We start from the raw sequence: 15597 nt of genomic DNA on the forward strand, positions 1-15597 counted from the left end.
AGATACAACATGCAGTACACGTACGAAGTGTGTGTTGACAATGCCGCAGGCGCATATAATTTTATTTCCTATTGCCTATTAACATTGTTGCCACGCACTAGATGTCTTATCATTCTTAATTTTCCCATACAAGTAAAAAACACCCGTGTGATATTAACAACGAAGCAATCAGTACCCTCATAAGAGTTCAATTAGTATTTAAATACTTTTTATCACTTTAAATCGCAAACCTAAACTATTGTTTTTTTTTTCCTCTCTCTGTGTTTAATTTGTTTTTTTATTGCCCTTTTTTTTTCAAGTATATATATTTTACAGACTTGAAACTTCACAGTAATGTTCCTTATGTTACGCAGGATGACATTTTCCGAAAATTAGATCCCATGGGTGGTTAAAACCAGGCAACAGTGGGTACTTTGTCTGCATGAGAATAGGATTTTGCATTGTTCATGCCTTCTGCGTCTCCATGGCAACAGGAATCGCGCGGCAGTGGCGTACCCACAAGGAGGGGCATGTATAATGAGCGGCGCAAGAGTGATCTGCCTGTAGACTGCCGTAGCGAAGTACGGGTACATCAGTTGTACGTTACGTGCACGAGTCGGGAAACCATCGGTGCTATTCATTTTCTCTCCGGTACATGTTACATCATTGTAATAAATTTTCACTGAATTTTTTTTTTATTTACCATTACTGTAAATGGGAGATGTGGCTTAATTTTTTTCCATTAGTAGGCTATAGCCGTGCGAAGCCTGGTCGGGCATCTAGTTTTATGATAAAGCAGTTGGCTGTAATAATTATTATTTGATTTTGCTTTTGTCAAGTACTAGGCTAAATTCAGTGTGTCTATAAAAGAAAGTCCCAGTTTCAATTCTATATTACAACAACAACAAAAACAACAATAACAAAAACAAATCATACATAAAATTGAAGGTAAAAGAACATTTTGTTATATGAAAAAATCCAACCTAAAGTACAATTATTACCACACTTTGGTTAACAAGTCCTTTCGGTCTCAACTATGTAGTGGCAGAATGTAGACACAATCTAAATATATATAACTCAAAGGTGACTGACTGACTGACTGACATAGTGATCTATCAACGCACAGCCCAAACCACTGGACGGATCGGGATGAAATTTGGCATGCAGGTAGATGTTATGACGTAGGCATCCGCTAACAAAGGATTTTGATTAATTCTACCCCCAAGGGGATAAAATACCACTCACTGACTCACTCATCACAGATCTCTAAAACTATACACCCGATTGACTTGAAATTTAGCATAGTTACTCATTTTGTGATGTAGACACTCACTAAGAACGGATTCTGCGGAAATCCGATCCCAAGGGGAGTTTCGGGGGCGTAATATATCAAAATTTCCAGTTTTTGGTAGGAAATCACCATGGCAACGCCTGTTGCTTTGTTGATGCTTCATTCGTCTCTATGGCAACGACTACTTCATTGTTAGTGCAGTCCTCATCACCGTTGAAATTTTGGCGAGTATTTTAAATATCAAAAATTGCCCCTTTTTTTCACGTATATATATTTTAACAGACTACAATGGTCATACATAATAAACTTTATTAACTTCCCGCAATCTCTCATTGAAAGCGCCATCTATTAGCACACATAATAAACTTTATTAGCTTCCCTCATACTCTCATTGAAAGCGCCATCTATTACCTTATCAAATAATTTCTTGATAGCTACCCAAAAAAAAAAAAAAAAAAAAAAACAATACTCGTAGATGTGTTTGTCACCATATTGTTGTTTTGTCACATTTGTTTATGAGATCGTGATTTGTAACATTTGTGACAGATCAGTTAGTCAGTCGTCAAATTCACTTTCTGAGGACGCTCTTTTGGAAAAGACGTCGCCTATCTCATGTAATTTTAAACAAACACTAGATTTTGTTTACGTCAGGTACTTAGGTTAGACATTTACATTGGATGAGATTTGTGATACTCATTGAACAAAGAAATAACATTAATTTTGGATATTATTATAAGTTGTTATTGTTACAGAGGGTCAACCAATTTAAATATATAATGGAATGGAACGTACAGTAAAAGTGTGGCGACATTATAAATCAAATAAACGAATCAACCCCACAGTGCTCGTTATATGCCGAAAACAAATTGCATGCAAATGGTCCAATTCTCAGGCCTTAATAGGGACCCCCAAAGAGTCCAAAATGATTTTTGTAAATCAACCTGAATAATTAAAATCAGTTATACAGTCTGGGACATCTTGCGGACTGGAATAAAAAAAAATTAAAACGGAAAAGTAGTCTGAAATATCAGAATATGATGCAAGAAAGTCTTTGTCTCAAATAAAATCCTGCCAAGCAGAGGATGGACATACGATAAGGGCAATCACAAGGAGTAAATTCATTCGTGAGAATAAAATGCGTAAGAACGAAACTGATATCATGAGAATTATATTGAATTATTATGAAGATAAAAAAAAGAAATTATTCAGATTTTTAAAGATTTTGTTTCTTCTGGTACACGTTGACGAATGGACCAGCGTCAGAAACCGGAGGTACTTAATTTGTGCCTGCATGTTGTGAACGGAGAAGTTTTAAATTTGGGATTAGTGTACATACGAGGTAAAACAGAAAATTACAGAAATATGTGAAATCTGAATTTGGGAAAGATCTCAGTTTATTACTAGATGCCAAGACGAGGGTTAATCTATCATTGTAATGACCGAACGGTTTCTGAAGCTCAAAAATTGCGTAAAGAAGGCGTTGATTGATTTAAACATGTTAGACAAAAAGAATGAAGACAATCTTCTTCTTTAACAGTCAATCGTTGATTTATTGCAGCCAGTCAAGATAGCTGTCTAAACCTTAGGCAGACAAAACTCTTCATTACTCACAGCCGAAGCAATAATTGACGTGTTACTGAAAACCATCCAATTGACAACGACAAATGATAATCTGGCAAAACGGTTCTTTGGAACTTTGAAAGTTCGCGAAGAAGAAAGATGTCCACAGCGAGTTATATGTTTGTTAAAATATTTGTACACTGGTCACCACAACTCACAGTCCAAAATTACGGGTATTTTCACTTCGAATTTGAGTAAATATCCATTGTATCCAAACGCCATAATTGTAAATAATGGACGCTGAGCCTCGTACCAGTAGCTCTACAGAACACAACGAACCCCACGAGTCGTTTCAAAGTCAAATGGAAAAAGCAGTCAAAAAAATCTAAATAACATACCCGAAATTCTTGAAAAAAAAAATTAAGAGCAACTTTAAAAAAGAAGTTGCATTTGTTTGAAGCCACCGGAAAATGCACTGGAAGTTTGTATCTAATTTACAAAGCTTTAAACCCAATAAAACCATCGGTTGTAAACGAGAGTTTTCCCCCCTTGTCAGGTGCCATTATTACAAAAATTAGGAACCTATTGTCGGACAAAGCTGTTAATGCTCTGACTTTTTAAAAACGTTTTTCATTAAATCAGCAATAAATTTTAATTGCTAGTTTATTATTTTATTTATACGACTGATGTATAGAGACTAAGTAATGATTATTAATGATTAGTTTGAGAATGATTCTTAATTGTAAGTCTGTTTTATATTTAGAAGGTTTAATTGCCTGAAAACTGAATCTGTGATTATAAGAATTAAACATACGAATTTTTTAGACTATACCTAATTAATGTTATAAATGTTGACCACAAAATAAAATCCTATGTTCAATAAATGTTGGTTTTTACTAAAATTGAATTTTTTGTTGATATATTTCGCCTAAAATAAACTCAATTGTAATTTCATTCTGAGAATTCTCGAAGTCCCGAGAGGTCCCGGGACTTTTATCGTGGGTTGTCTCGTGTGCAGGGACTTTGAGACTGTCGAGACTTCCCAAACACTGTTCTGGTCCCTCGAATACTTCCCGGAGTTAGAACGCGGCCAAACGTCTTGCGGGCTACAATGGAAAGGAAACGGTGACGTATCTCCCGGAATATGTCACTATCGCGTGCGCTGCTTCCACAATGCACGGACACGTAACTAACGGCAACCAATGATATTGCTTTTCATTGTTACGAAATATTAATTTAATTAAAAATATATTATTCTTCGAGATCATAGCACGGGCAGAATTTACGTATATAATAACAAACCGACAAAGTAATAAGAGAACACAAGATATTCTTGTACTTGAACATAGGACAGGAACAAACATATCTACCACCGCAACCAAGTACTCGGCTTCTATCGGTCACGCGGAGCAACGCAAACGGAAGAGCTCAGCATTGTCGAGCTGATCCGTACGGGCCCGTCTCCGTCTGCGTGCTGTTGTAGAAACTCTGTTCCGTGAATACGTCTCCGTTTCCGCACCATTGTAGAACGGACCTAAGCGCTGGGATGTGGATCGTGAGGATAAAGAGGGTCGCAAGGGGAAGTAGGGAAATGGAACACGTATCAGCGGGGTGCTTCCAAGGAGGTTTAAAAATCTCCTTGGGCGCGATCTTTTTCTTCGAGTGCTATACCCGTTCGAAGTATATATTGACCACGTCATTTCGACGACTGATGTTTTTAGAACAGCTGAAGTGCAGCCGGGCCGTGCCGAGTTGTTGCTGTATGTCTCCGTGCGGATCCGCCGGTCTGTTCCGAGGTAGCGCTTTCCCATCGAACCATGGAGCCCAGCTCGCGAGACGTCTGGCCCGCTCCATAATTCAGTGTTATTTTACTGGCGGGCAGCGCAGCTAACTGTCTGATTAAGTTCGAACTTCATATCTACTGCAATAATTGCATTAAAATAAACCGGTAATCCTTAAGTGACTGCTAATTTTTCGCCCAACCAAGAGTGGGTTGAGATATAGGCCTATTATGTATTGTATATCGCCCACTGTATCTTCATGCGTGAAAAAACCAAACACCGGCGAATAAAACATTTTAATTGCTTATATGGGCATGTTCTTCGTGTGTTCATTAATTCGTGTTCACTGTCCGTTTTTGAGCCAGAAATGGCGGTCATCCATGAAATTATTTAAAACCAATACTTCCCACAGAAGAATCATTCAAATAACGTAAAATGTGATCCACGGTCGTAGGCGTGCCCAGGAGGGGAGGGAGGGGATCAGATTACGCAACACTTTAACTCCCTTTCCCAAATCATACTTATCCCACCCCTCTTTTTTTAAAAACCTGAGAAAGTTTACCGTGTATCTTAAGCAAAAAGAAATATTTTTTTTACAATCGAATGGTAGTTTTAATTTTAATCTCAATGTTGTAAAAACATTGTTATTACTGTAGTTAACGTATCTGAAATACACTCATAACTACTTATTTTAACCAAGTGGCAGTACCAAGGCATCTGGGGTGGCATCCAAGGGAATATCCAGAGGGCGGCGGTAAAAGGAATTTGGTGTGTGTGTGTGAGGGAGGGGGGGGAGTAATTTTGTAAATAGCATTGTAGGTAGCATATTTCCGAAGTTGAAAAAATTCTGACAAGTTAACAGATTGGTTGTTTGGCGTTTCAATACTTCGAAAGAAACTATTGTCACAAAACTACCTTTTCTTTTAATAAATTATGTTCTTCCTTCTGTTAATGTTTTTATTATTGTATGGCACCATGGAAACTCCTCCTACATGACAAATGTACGTGAAAAATGCTCCATAACCTCCCCCCCTTTTTTTTGGTACTATTTTTCTGGTTTTAACCGAATGCGCCCTTAGCTGCAACTTTGTCGCGCATTACTATACATGATTCCAGAACTGCACTTCAAACCGAGGACAGTTGACAGTCCAATTAATCGCGGTTCTGAATCAAAATACCAAAATAAAAAATTAAAAAAAGTGTCGTAATTTAGATTTGCAGGAACTTTTTCAAAAGTTTTATAATTCCTTCTCTGCACCAAATTTACTATATAGTGTGACTACAAAGTTTTGTCACACAGTCATAAATAAACCTACTGTTAGTAACAATATGAAATAAAATAAAATATGCTATAGCCTACTTTTGAAAAAATATTATTTCACTTTGACTATTCATTCTGTGAAATTAAAATTGCCATTGATTTTTAAATAACTTTCTAAGTTATAATAGCAAATTATTTTTACAGCATGAATAGTCAGTGTTACACGATTAAATATTTTTGCCGCCTAAGTCAAAATGCAAAAATATTGCATGTTTGATTTTATTTGGAATTGTCATCAACAGCAGGGTTATCCGTGATTGCGTAGCAAAAAAATTTGCAGCCACAGTAGGTAATAATTTGGTGCAGGGTGCGTACCGTAAAGGTTTTGAAAAAATAAAATGCCTATACCTAATAAACTACATTTAAATAATCAGACGCTGGTTAACTGGCACACCCACTGTTGTGGACACCCTGATGTCCACAGTTACCTCGAGGGGTCGCGTGTCGCTGCTGGCTGCCGCGGCCTCTCCCCGGCGACTGCCGCCTCCCGTGCTCCGCTCGACGGGCCGCGGGGGTTGGGGGAGGGATGGGGGGCAGTTGGGGCCCGCGCACACCGTCAGCAGGTTGGTTACGAACAATAAATCGAAAATTTATAGAAATTATAAGCGAGTCTAATATGTCCGAGTTCTTTCGATTACAAATATAATTTCAAATGAAAATAATATATGTGAATATTGAACTTACCTCGATATACTATATTTTTGAAAGAAAAAAAAAACGTTCAAAGTTTGTAGATGCAGCATACAAAACTCACACAGCACAAGAATAATTATGCTACCCGAGATATATAACGTTGAAACGAATTTTTCTGCTCCGAAGCGTCCAACCTGTCACTACACAATTCTGCAAAAAAATAAATAATATTAACAATTGTAACAATAACAACCGTTATAATTTATACACGAAACGAACAGAATACGAAACACGAATCTGGAGCGCACCGTTTGTGATCGGTCAACTCGTTCAAAACAATATTACGTTTATTTTTTTATAATATTTTCAATAATTTTAATTCTCAAATTACAATTATGTACACAATAACATGTGTGATAACTAAATTTATGTATATGATAATATTAAAATTAAAATGTGTAAATATTTTTTTTTCTGAACACAATATCGAGGAATTAAAATAATGTACTTAATTTTAAATATTTGAATTATGCACATAATGATAAAAGCAATGAATATTTTGTGTGGACACAATACAGGCAGGCAGGCAGAGCGGGCAGGCCAGGGCGAGCCGGGCGGGGCAGGCCGGGGCAGGCCGGGGCAGGCCGGGGCAGGCCGGGGCAGGCCGGGGCTGGCAAGGCAGGCCGGGGCAGGCTGGGGCAGGCCGGGGCAGGCAAGGCAGGCCTGGGCAGGCAAGGCAGGCCGGGGCAGGCAAGGCAGGCCAGGGCAGGATAGGGCAGGCCGGGGCAGGCAAGGCAGGCCGAGGCAGGCTGGGGCAGGCAGGGGCAGGCAAGGCAGGCCGGGGCAGGCTGGGGCAGGCCAGGGCAGGCAAGGCAGGCCGGGGCAGGCTGGGGCAGGCAAGGCAGGCCGGGGCAGGCCGGGGCAGGCAAGGCAGGCCGGGGCAGGCAAGGCAGGCCGGGGCAGGCCGGGGCAGGCAAGGCAGGCCGGGGCAGGCTGGGGCAGGCCGGGGCAGGCAAGGCAGGCCGGGGCAGGCCGGGGCAGGCCGGAACAGGCCGGGGCAGGCCGGGGCAGGCTGTGGCAGGCCGGGGCAGGCAAGGCAGGCCGGGGCAGGCAAGGCAGGCCGGGGCAGGCCGGGGCAGGCAAGGCAGGCCGGGGCAGGCCGGGGCAGGCCGGGGCAGGCAGTGCAGGCCGGGGCAGGCCGGGGCAGGCCGAGGCAGGCAAGGCAGGCCGGGGCAGGCAAGGCTGGCCGGGGCAGGCCGGGGCAGGCCGGGGCAGGTCGGGGCAGGCCGGGGCAGGCTGGGGCAGGCCGGGGCAGGCAAGGCAGGCCGGGGCAGGCCGGGGCAGGCCGGGGCAGGCCGGGGCAGGCAAGGCAGGCCGGGGCAGGCCGGGGCAGGCCGGGGCAGGTTAGGCAGGCCGGGGCATGCCGGGGCAGGCAAGGCAGGCCGGGGCAGGCTGGGGCAGGCCGGGGCAGGCAAGGCAGGCCGGGGCAGGCTGGGGCAGACCGGCGCAGGCAAGGCAGGCCGGGGCAGGCCGGGGCAGGCCGGGGCAGGCCGGGGCAGGCCGGGGCAGGCAAGGCAGGCTGGGGCAGGCCGGGGCAGGCAAGGCAGGCCGGGGCAGGCTGGGGCAGGCCGGGGCAGGCAAGGCAGGCCGGGGCAGGCCGGGGCAGGCAAGGCAGGCCGGGGCAGGCTGGGGCAGGCCGGGGCAGGCAAGGCAGGCCGGGGCAGGCCGGGGCAGGCCGGGGCAGGCCGGGCAGGCCGGGGCAGGCCGGGGCAGGCCGGGGCAGGCAAGGCAGGCCGGGGCAGGCTGGGGCAGGCCGGGGCAGGCAAGGCAGGCTGGGGCAGGCCGGGGCAGGCCGGGGCAAGCCGGGGCAGGCCGGGGCAGGCCGGGGCAGGCTGGGGTAGGCCGGGGCAGGCAAGGCAGGCCGGGGCAAGCAAGGCAGGCCGGGGCAGGCCGGGGCAGGCCGGGGCAGGCCGGGGCAGGCTGTGGCAGGCCGGGGCAGGCCGGGGCAGGCTGGGGCAGGCCGGGGCAGGCCGGGGCAGGCCGGGGCAGGCCGGGGCAGGCCGGGGCAGGCCGGGGCAGGCCGGGGCAGGCCGGGGCAGGCCGGGGCAGGCCGGGGCAGGCAAGGCAGGCCGGGGCAGGCAAGGCAGGCCGGGGCAGGCCGGGGCAGGCCGGGGCAGGCCGGGGCAGGCTGGGGCAGGCCGGGGCAGGCAAGTTAGGCCGGGGCAGGCAAGGCAGGCCGGGGCAGGCCGGGGCAGGCAAGGCAGGCCGGGGCAGCCAAGGCAGGCCGGGGCAGGCCGGGGCAGGCCGGGGCAGGCCGGGGCAGGCCGGGGCAGGCCGGGGCAGGCCGGGGCAGGCCGGGGCAGGCCGGGGCAGGTCGGGGCAGGCAAGGCAGGCCGGGGCAGGCAAGGCAGGCCGGGGCAGGCCGGGCAGGCCGGGGCAGGCTGGGGCAGGCTGGGGCAGGCCGGGGCAGGCAAGGCAGGCCGGGGCAGGCAAGGCAGGCCGGGGCAGGCCGGGGCAGGCCGGGGCAGGCCAGGCAGGCCGGGGCTGGCCGGGGCAGGCCAGGGCAGGCAAGGCAGGCCGGGGCAGGCCGGGGCAGGCCGGGCAGGCCGGGGCAGGCTGGGGCAGGCTGGGGCAGGCCGGGGCAGGCAAGGCAGGCCGGGGCAGGCAAGGCAGGCCGGGGCAGGCCGGGGCAGGCCGGGGCAGGCAAGGCAGGCCGGGGCAGGCCGGGGCAGGCCGGGGCAGGCCGGGGCAGGCCGGGGCAGGCAAGGCAGGCCGGGGCAGGCAAGGCAGGCCAGGGCAGGCCGGGGCAGGCAAGGCAGGCAGGCAGAGCGGGCAGGCCAGGGCGAGCCGGGCGGGGCAGGCCGGGGCAGGCCGGGGCAGGCAAGGCAGGCCGGGGCAGGCCGGGGCAGGCCGGGGGTGGCTGGGGCAGGCCGGGGCAGGCAAGGCAGGCCGGGGCAGGCCGGGGCAGGCAAGGCAGGCCGGGGTAGGCAAGGCAGGCAGGATTTTCTTCCGGAAATGTTTTCTAAACTTCTAAAAACTCCTGGAACATTTTAAGATCTTATAATTCATAAGAACCCATATGTTCGCCAATATTTTAAAAAAAGATCGATTTAACATTGTCTCATATTTAATATAGCAAAAATATATTGATTTTTTTTTAAGTTAATCCATCCAGCATTTAATATTTTAACGAATTTCATTTTTTGCCTACTAAGGTAGTTATGCAATTATTTTTGTCATTCAAAAACTATAATATTTTTAGGTAAAATAATTTAGATGGTTATTAATTAATTCTAACGAATTTGATACTAAGAATTTTATATTATTTTTTAAATTTCATCTATTGTTTTTATGGTATTATAAAGTTTCATCAAAATTATTTTGAGCCATAAGATTCAGATAAATTTAAATTTTTTACAATAAATTATAGTGGATTTGATAGTATATCTATTTAAAAAAGGAACTTTTTTTCTTTGTACTCTTGTATTTCCACCCCTTGAAATAATGATTTGTTTCTTAAAATTTACTTTAGATAATAGTTTACCACATTATTTTAAAAGTTTAAGATGATAAATCTCAATTCGATAGTGTACATGGTAGGGAAGGATATCTTTACTATTTAAAGTCTAGGTTTTTTCAACCAATTGCAGAAATGTTTTGTATTATAAAAATTGTTTCAGACAAAAGATATACCTGGATATAAATTATAAGCTATACAAAAAATTTGAACGGAATTGTTAGTGTACCTACTAAGTGAGTTATGAATATTTATTTTTTAATTGTACCAGATATTTTTTCAACACTTTGCAGCAATGGTTTGTCTAATTAAAAATTGTTTCAGACAAAAGTTTTGGATAAAATTATAAGAATAATACATAATTTGTATACATTCGATGTTGTGCTTACGAAAAGAGTTATGATTCTTTTTTTTATTCCAACACTTTCCTTGCAGATATGGTTGGTCGTATCAAAAACTATTTTAGACAAAATATTTTGGTATTACTCCTACCTGTTAGACTACGTTAGCAGATGTGATATTTTTCCATATTATAGGAGTTACAGCGATTTTTCTGTTTTTTTCAAAAACTTTCCCATTTCTACCTGTTTGGTCGGTATTGCCAATTAACGAAATCGTCCAAAAATTTTAAATACTATATTTTATGTATCAGTTTGGAAGTGATTGGTGAAATTTTGCGACAGTTATTTTATCCACAAATTTGTTATATATATATATATATATATATATATATATATATATATATATATCTTATATATAAAATTCTCGTGTCACAGTGTTAGTTACCATACTCCTCCGAAACGGCTTGATCGAATTTTATAAAATTTTGTCGGCTACTATATATTTTTCATACCCCTAAGTGATAAGGGTTGTCCACCCCTAACATTTTTTTTTAATTTTTTGGACATAATTTTTTTTAAATTTTTTTTATAATGCGGCATTAAAAATACATACAATCCTAAATTTTCACCCTTCTATCACCAACCCATAATGTTTAATAGAATTTTATATTTTTCAACCCCGGTCGAAATCTGATCAATTAACACTTGATCAACCTTCCCCGCCTACAGCTCGCTCATTGCCTGGATTAACACATAGACCACATATTAATATGAAATTCCATCCCTAAGGGAGTGAAAAAGTGATAATTTCATTTTATAACAGAAAAAATCATAGGTCATAGACATACAAATAGTGAGTGAGTGTCATTTATCTATGTCTGCCACACGATCATACACATAGTAAGGTCGGAAAAATTCATATTTTTCTCCTTGGTGAGACCAGCCCGTTTAGTGGAGCTCGCAGCGGCTAGCAAAATAAAGGTGCTCATAACAGTTTTGTTCTTAACTTCGTCAATAGATAAAGTTAGTTGCCTTGAATTTTAAACGCACCATCGTTTGATGCGTTTGTCATGTCTTTAATTTTCGTTTGTTTGTGCCGTATGCGTTCCTATACCATTCATCTGATTGCGATGAAATTTTGGTGATTTGTTATGCGCATGCCCATGAAGGTTTCTGAGACGTTATAACTATTTTTTCAATAGTTGGAGCACAAATCGTTTCAAAAAATGTGTTTATTTCATATTATATAGCGGCACTTCGTCTGTTTTTGTTGTATAAGTGCGCACGCATGACACAATTTATGTAAATATAACAGAAAGACAGAGATAGAGTGATATATGCATAGAGTGAGATAGAGAGAGACAGAGAGAACAGTAGAGATAGAGCGAGGTATAAAGAATGAAATGGGTTAGATAAAGAGATTATAGATGTATAGAGCTATATAGAGATTTATATATAGAAGAGAGAGATAGTAGGAGTTATATATGTACCTATATATGTAGATATAAAATGATAAATAGAGATAGAGAGATACATATATATAGATGATTTGTATATGTGTAACTACTTAAAACATATTACAAAACAAAACTAAATGAGGCAATGCAATGCATGCCGATCATTAGCTAGATAATGGAATCTATTCAATATTAGTATTTCTTATTTTTAAGCTTTTTTCTATAGTGCTTTATAGAGTCTAGACTACATACAGACCACCAATTTTTAGATATATACAGGTAAATAACTATACACTGGCAGAACGTCTGTCGGGATCTGAAAGTGATATAAATAATTTTGTACACTTGACATTCAAATTAAGAAGATAATTACGAACTACATCTGATTTCGAAAAAGGTCCCCTTTACCCTGTGTTCAGCCCGGGCAACGCCGGGTACTGCAGCTAGTCGTATTATAAAAACGAAATAATATTATTCCCCTACTGTGCTGTCATCTACGGTGACAGACGCGAACCGAACGAATCGCTCTATCTATCAACTTCCGCAGCAACCAGGCACTCGTTAATAGATATTTGCCTTTGTTTATCGCGAGGAGCGTTATTATTAATTAATTATAAATACAATTTCGTGCCCGGGGCCACAATTGCATATCATTTTGAGCAATGGAAGACATAAAAACGTAAAACTTTCTCGACGAATTTTAATCTGTGGTTTTCATTGCTGATTACAACAACAATTTCGGCAATAAAGGTAATTATTCTTGCATTTTAAAAATCTGATTACTAGTATAATTTCAAGTATGTATTATTTTATTATTTAAAAAATTAGCATAGGTCGGCGAGTGCAGTATTAATAGCTTATGTTACAATTGACTAAAAAATTATGGTGATTCTAATAATTGATTATAGATGTTTGATTACAGTTTATTTATATGAAAACTTGTTCATAATTATTTTTAAACTTTATAGCTAAGCACCAGTTTTTAAAATTAATTACAAGTCATCTACACGTGAACTGTTCATTCGACTGTTTATAAAGTGAAGTGAAATGTAATGTGGTTTTCATTGCTTATTACAACAACAATTTCGGCAATAAAGGTTTATTATTCTTGCATTATAAAAATCTGATTACTAATATAATTTCAAGTATTTATTCTTTTATTATTAAAAAAATGTACCATCTGTCGGCGAGTGCAGTAATAATAGGTTATGTTACAATTGACTCAAAAATTATGGTGATTCATATAATTGGTGATAGATATTTGATTATAGTTTATTTATATGAAAACTTGTTCATAATTATATTCAAACTTTATAGCTAAACGCCAGTTTTTAAAATTAATTACGTCATCTACTTATAAATAAAATTTCGTGCACAGGGCCACAATTGCATATCATTTTTAGCACTGGTAGACATAAAATTGTACAATATTCTCGACGAATTTTAATCTGTGGTTTTCATTGCTTATTACAACAACAATTCCGGCAATAAAGGTTAATTATTCTTGCATTTAAAAAATCTGATTACTAGTATAATTTCAAGTATTATTGACGTGGCAACGTCTAATAAATCGATGAACGCTGGCTGCACGCACGAAAAAGTGTCCTGTTACGCACATTGTCCCGTTATGCTGTGTCCCGTTACGCACATTGTATGCTTGCGCCGCATCTATCTTTCTTCCACGCGATTGGAACATCCATCTATTTGACTTTTTCGATGCACATTAAACTTGATACACTCCGATTCGTTTCCTACTTTTCCAATCATCGTCTTATCCTTAACAGAATAACACAGATTGGAAGAAGTTAAATAGCAAACATGTTTAAAAGTTATAGTTAAAATAATCTGTTCGTTAAAGTACTAAACATATTTGAATTAATGAGTGCCAATAAAAGTAAATTTATCAATTAAATTGTAGATTTCATTTCACTCCTTCATTGTATCCATACAAAATAGTGATAATTCAATAAAAATTATTCAATTTTATTCATAAAAGTATGCAATTATTTCACCAATGTTTTGTTATGACGTTGTCACGTTAAACTATCGTCCGTAAACCGACTTTAGAGATAACCAATTTTTTTTTTAAATAGTCGTTTTCATCTGCACACAAGAGGTGTACGTGGTTAGGCAGGGGCTTTAAACTTCTTAATTTCGAGAAAACATTTGTAGGGGGAAAGGGTTTGTTGGTTTTATTTTACTGAAAGAATGCACGCACCAATAACCTTAACTTCTTGCATTCATAGCCAGGCGAACCGAAACCATTAATCACTGGGTGTGAGGTGTTGGGCAAGGGAAGAGCAGCCAAAGGCCTTTCCATGTTGTGTTCGTGCTGACAAGCTCCGGCGAACCAGCAGTGATGACGACGGCCGTCAGCATTATCGGAACGCGACCCCGAGGCGCACTTGTTCATACGAGAGGTGTTCGATCCCGCCGAGGCAGCAACCGTTGGGAATGCAGTTGCAGAAGAGAACGAATAGCTCGTCATAATCCTGATCAGTGGCGGATGCAAGATTTGTTTGTTGGGGGGGGGGGGGGTGGATTTGAGATTTTTTTAAAATTAGATAATTATTTTTCAAACAAACAAAGCTTGAGCCAATTTGATAACGAATTTGATAATGTCAACTAAAAAGGTTTCTGACACTTAAAATTATAACACAGTTGGGGAGCTCCGCAGAAAGTTTATCGCAATACGTGTTAGCTAATATTGATGCTGAATTTGTGGTTCTTGAGAGCTTGCTGCATTTATAACGTCTGATGTAATTTGCGCAGTTAAAAAAAATCCTTTGCTGCTCTAGATATAGATTGTTAACTGAAAGCGTACTAAATAAAATGCACGAAAATTTTAAGTAAAATAAAGAGGGCTAACAAATTATTGACGTAAGATAATTTCTAGTTAAGTTCGTATTGTTTACCGAACTATCAGATATGATGATAAATGTGTTAAATTCCACCAGCAGTGGTTCTTATAAGTCATTCTTGTTTGAAATGCTAACACCAACAATTCCAGTTAAATCGCCAAGTTTGTACTGTACAAGGGGTTTTTATTTTTATTTAATTTCTTTATTCGATTTTTTTATATTCAATGTATTTGGAGACAACTTCAGTTTATGATCTAGTCTGTGTAACTTGTCTCCAATTTTACATTCCTCACAAATAGTAGGCTACCAGAGGTAGCCGCTTCATCCAAATGTCACGCGCAAAGCGACACAGGATGTTTGCTCACGAACACCGACTCAATCACACGAAGTAGAAACACTGTGGACGGAACGACAGTGGCAGAAGGATACGCATGTTATGCTGATAACTGTCGCGATCGGAACAAGTCGCGCGCCAGGGACTCGGCGACGATGACGGATGTGCCCTGCCCCTCCGCACGGGGGACTGTCCCCGCGTTGTTATTGATCAAACATGCGGCTGAGCTTTGTAGTTCCTCCAGTTACTACGACGCGACCCATGTTCACGTCAGATCGTTCATCGCGCAGACTTTTTCTGCTGGCTCGTGCTCCCGTTCGCAGATAACGCGCGTTCGCTCTCCTCGGGAACGCAGACTTGAAACGTGTGCCTTGACTGCTGTCGGCTGTTCTTCACGACGTGGAATTGAGGTACCTTCTCTGATACACGTGGTTTGGCAATATTTAAGAATTTGTTCAATGATGCACATGCTTAAAATAATAGTAGTATTCATATTTTTTTTATTTTTTTATTAGGCAACAG

At 42.5% G+C, this 15597-nt stretch overlaps 2 protein-coding genes across 2 annotated transcripts in view; one reads left to right on the forward strand and one right to left on the reverse strand.

Moving 5' to 3' along the window:
• LOC134528950 (glucose dehydrogenase [FAD, quinone]-like) overlaps positions 1–6408 on the reverse strand; it is a 23733-nt gene extending 17325 nt beyond the window's left edge. The window contains exon 1 of the mRNA XM_063362621.1: positions 6361–6408. The gene's annotated coding sequence lies outside the window, so the exon portion shown is untranslated. The remainder of the gene's footprint in view (positions 1–6360) is intronic.
• LOC134527567 (spidroin-1-like) overlaps positions 1–14360 on the forward strand; it is a 15891-nt gene extending 1531 nt beyond the window's left edge. The window contains exons 2-5 of the mRNA XM_063360397.1: positions 6357–6495; positions 7278–7461; positions 9084–9210; positions 14257–14360. Of these exons, the coding sequence (XP_063216467.1) occupies positions 6357–6495; positions 7278–7461; positions 9084–9210; positions 14257–14360 (554 nt within the window). The remainder of the gene's footprint in view (positions 1–6356; positions 6496–7277; positions 7462–9083; positions 9211–14256) is intronic.
• Positions 14361–15597: the final 1237 nt, after the last annotated feature.

Source organism: Bacillus rossius, chromosome 1 (genome assembly GCF_032445375.1).
Source record: "Bacillus rossius redtenbacheri isolate Brsri chromosome 1, Brsri_v3, whole genome shotgun sequence".
In the NCBI taxonomy this organism is placed as follows: domain Eukaryota; kingdom Metazoa; phylum Arthropoda; class Insecta; order Phasmatodea; family Bacillidae; genus Bacillus; species Bacillus rossius.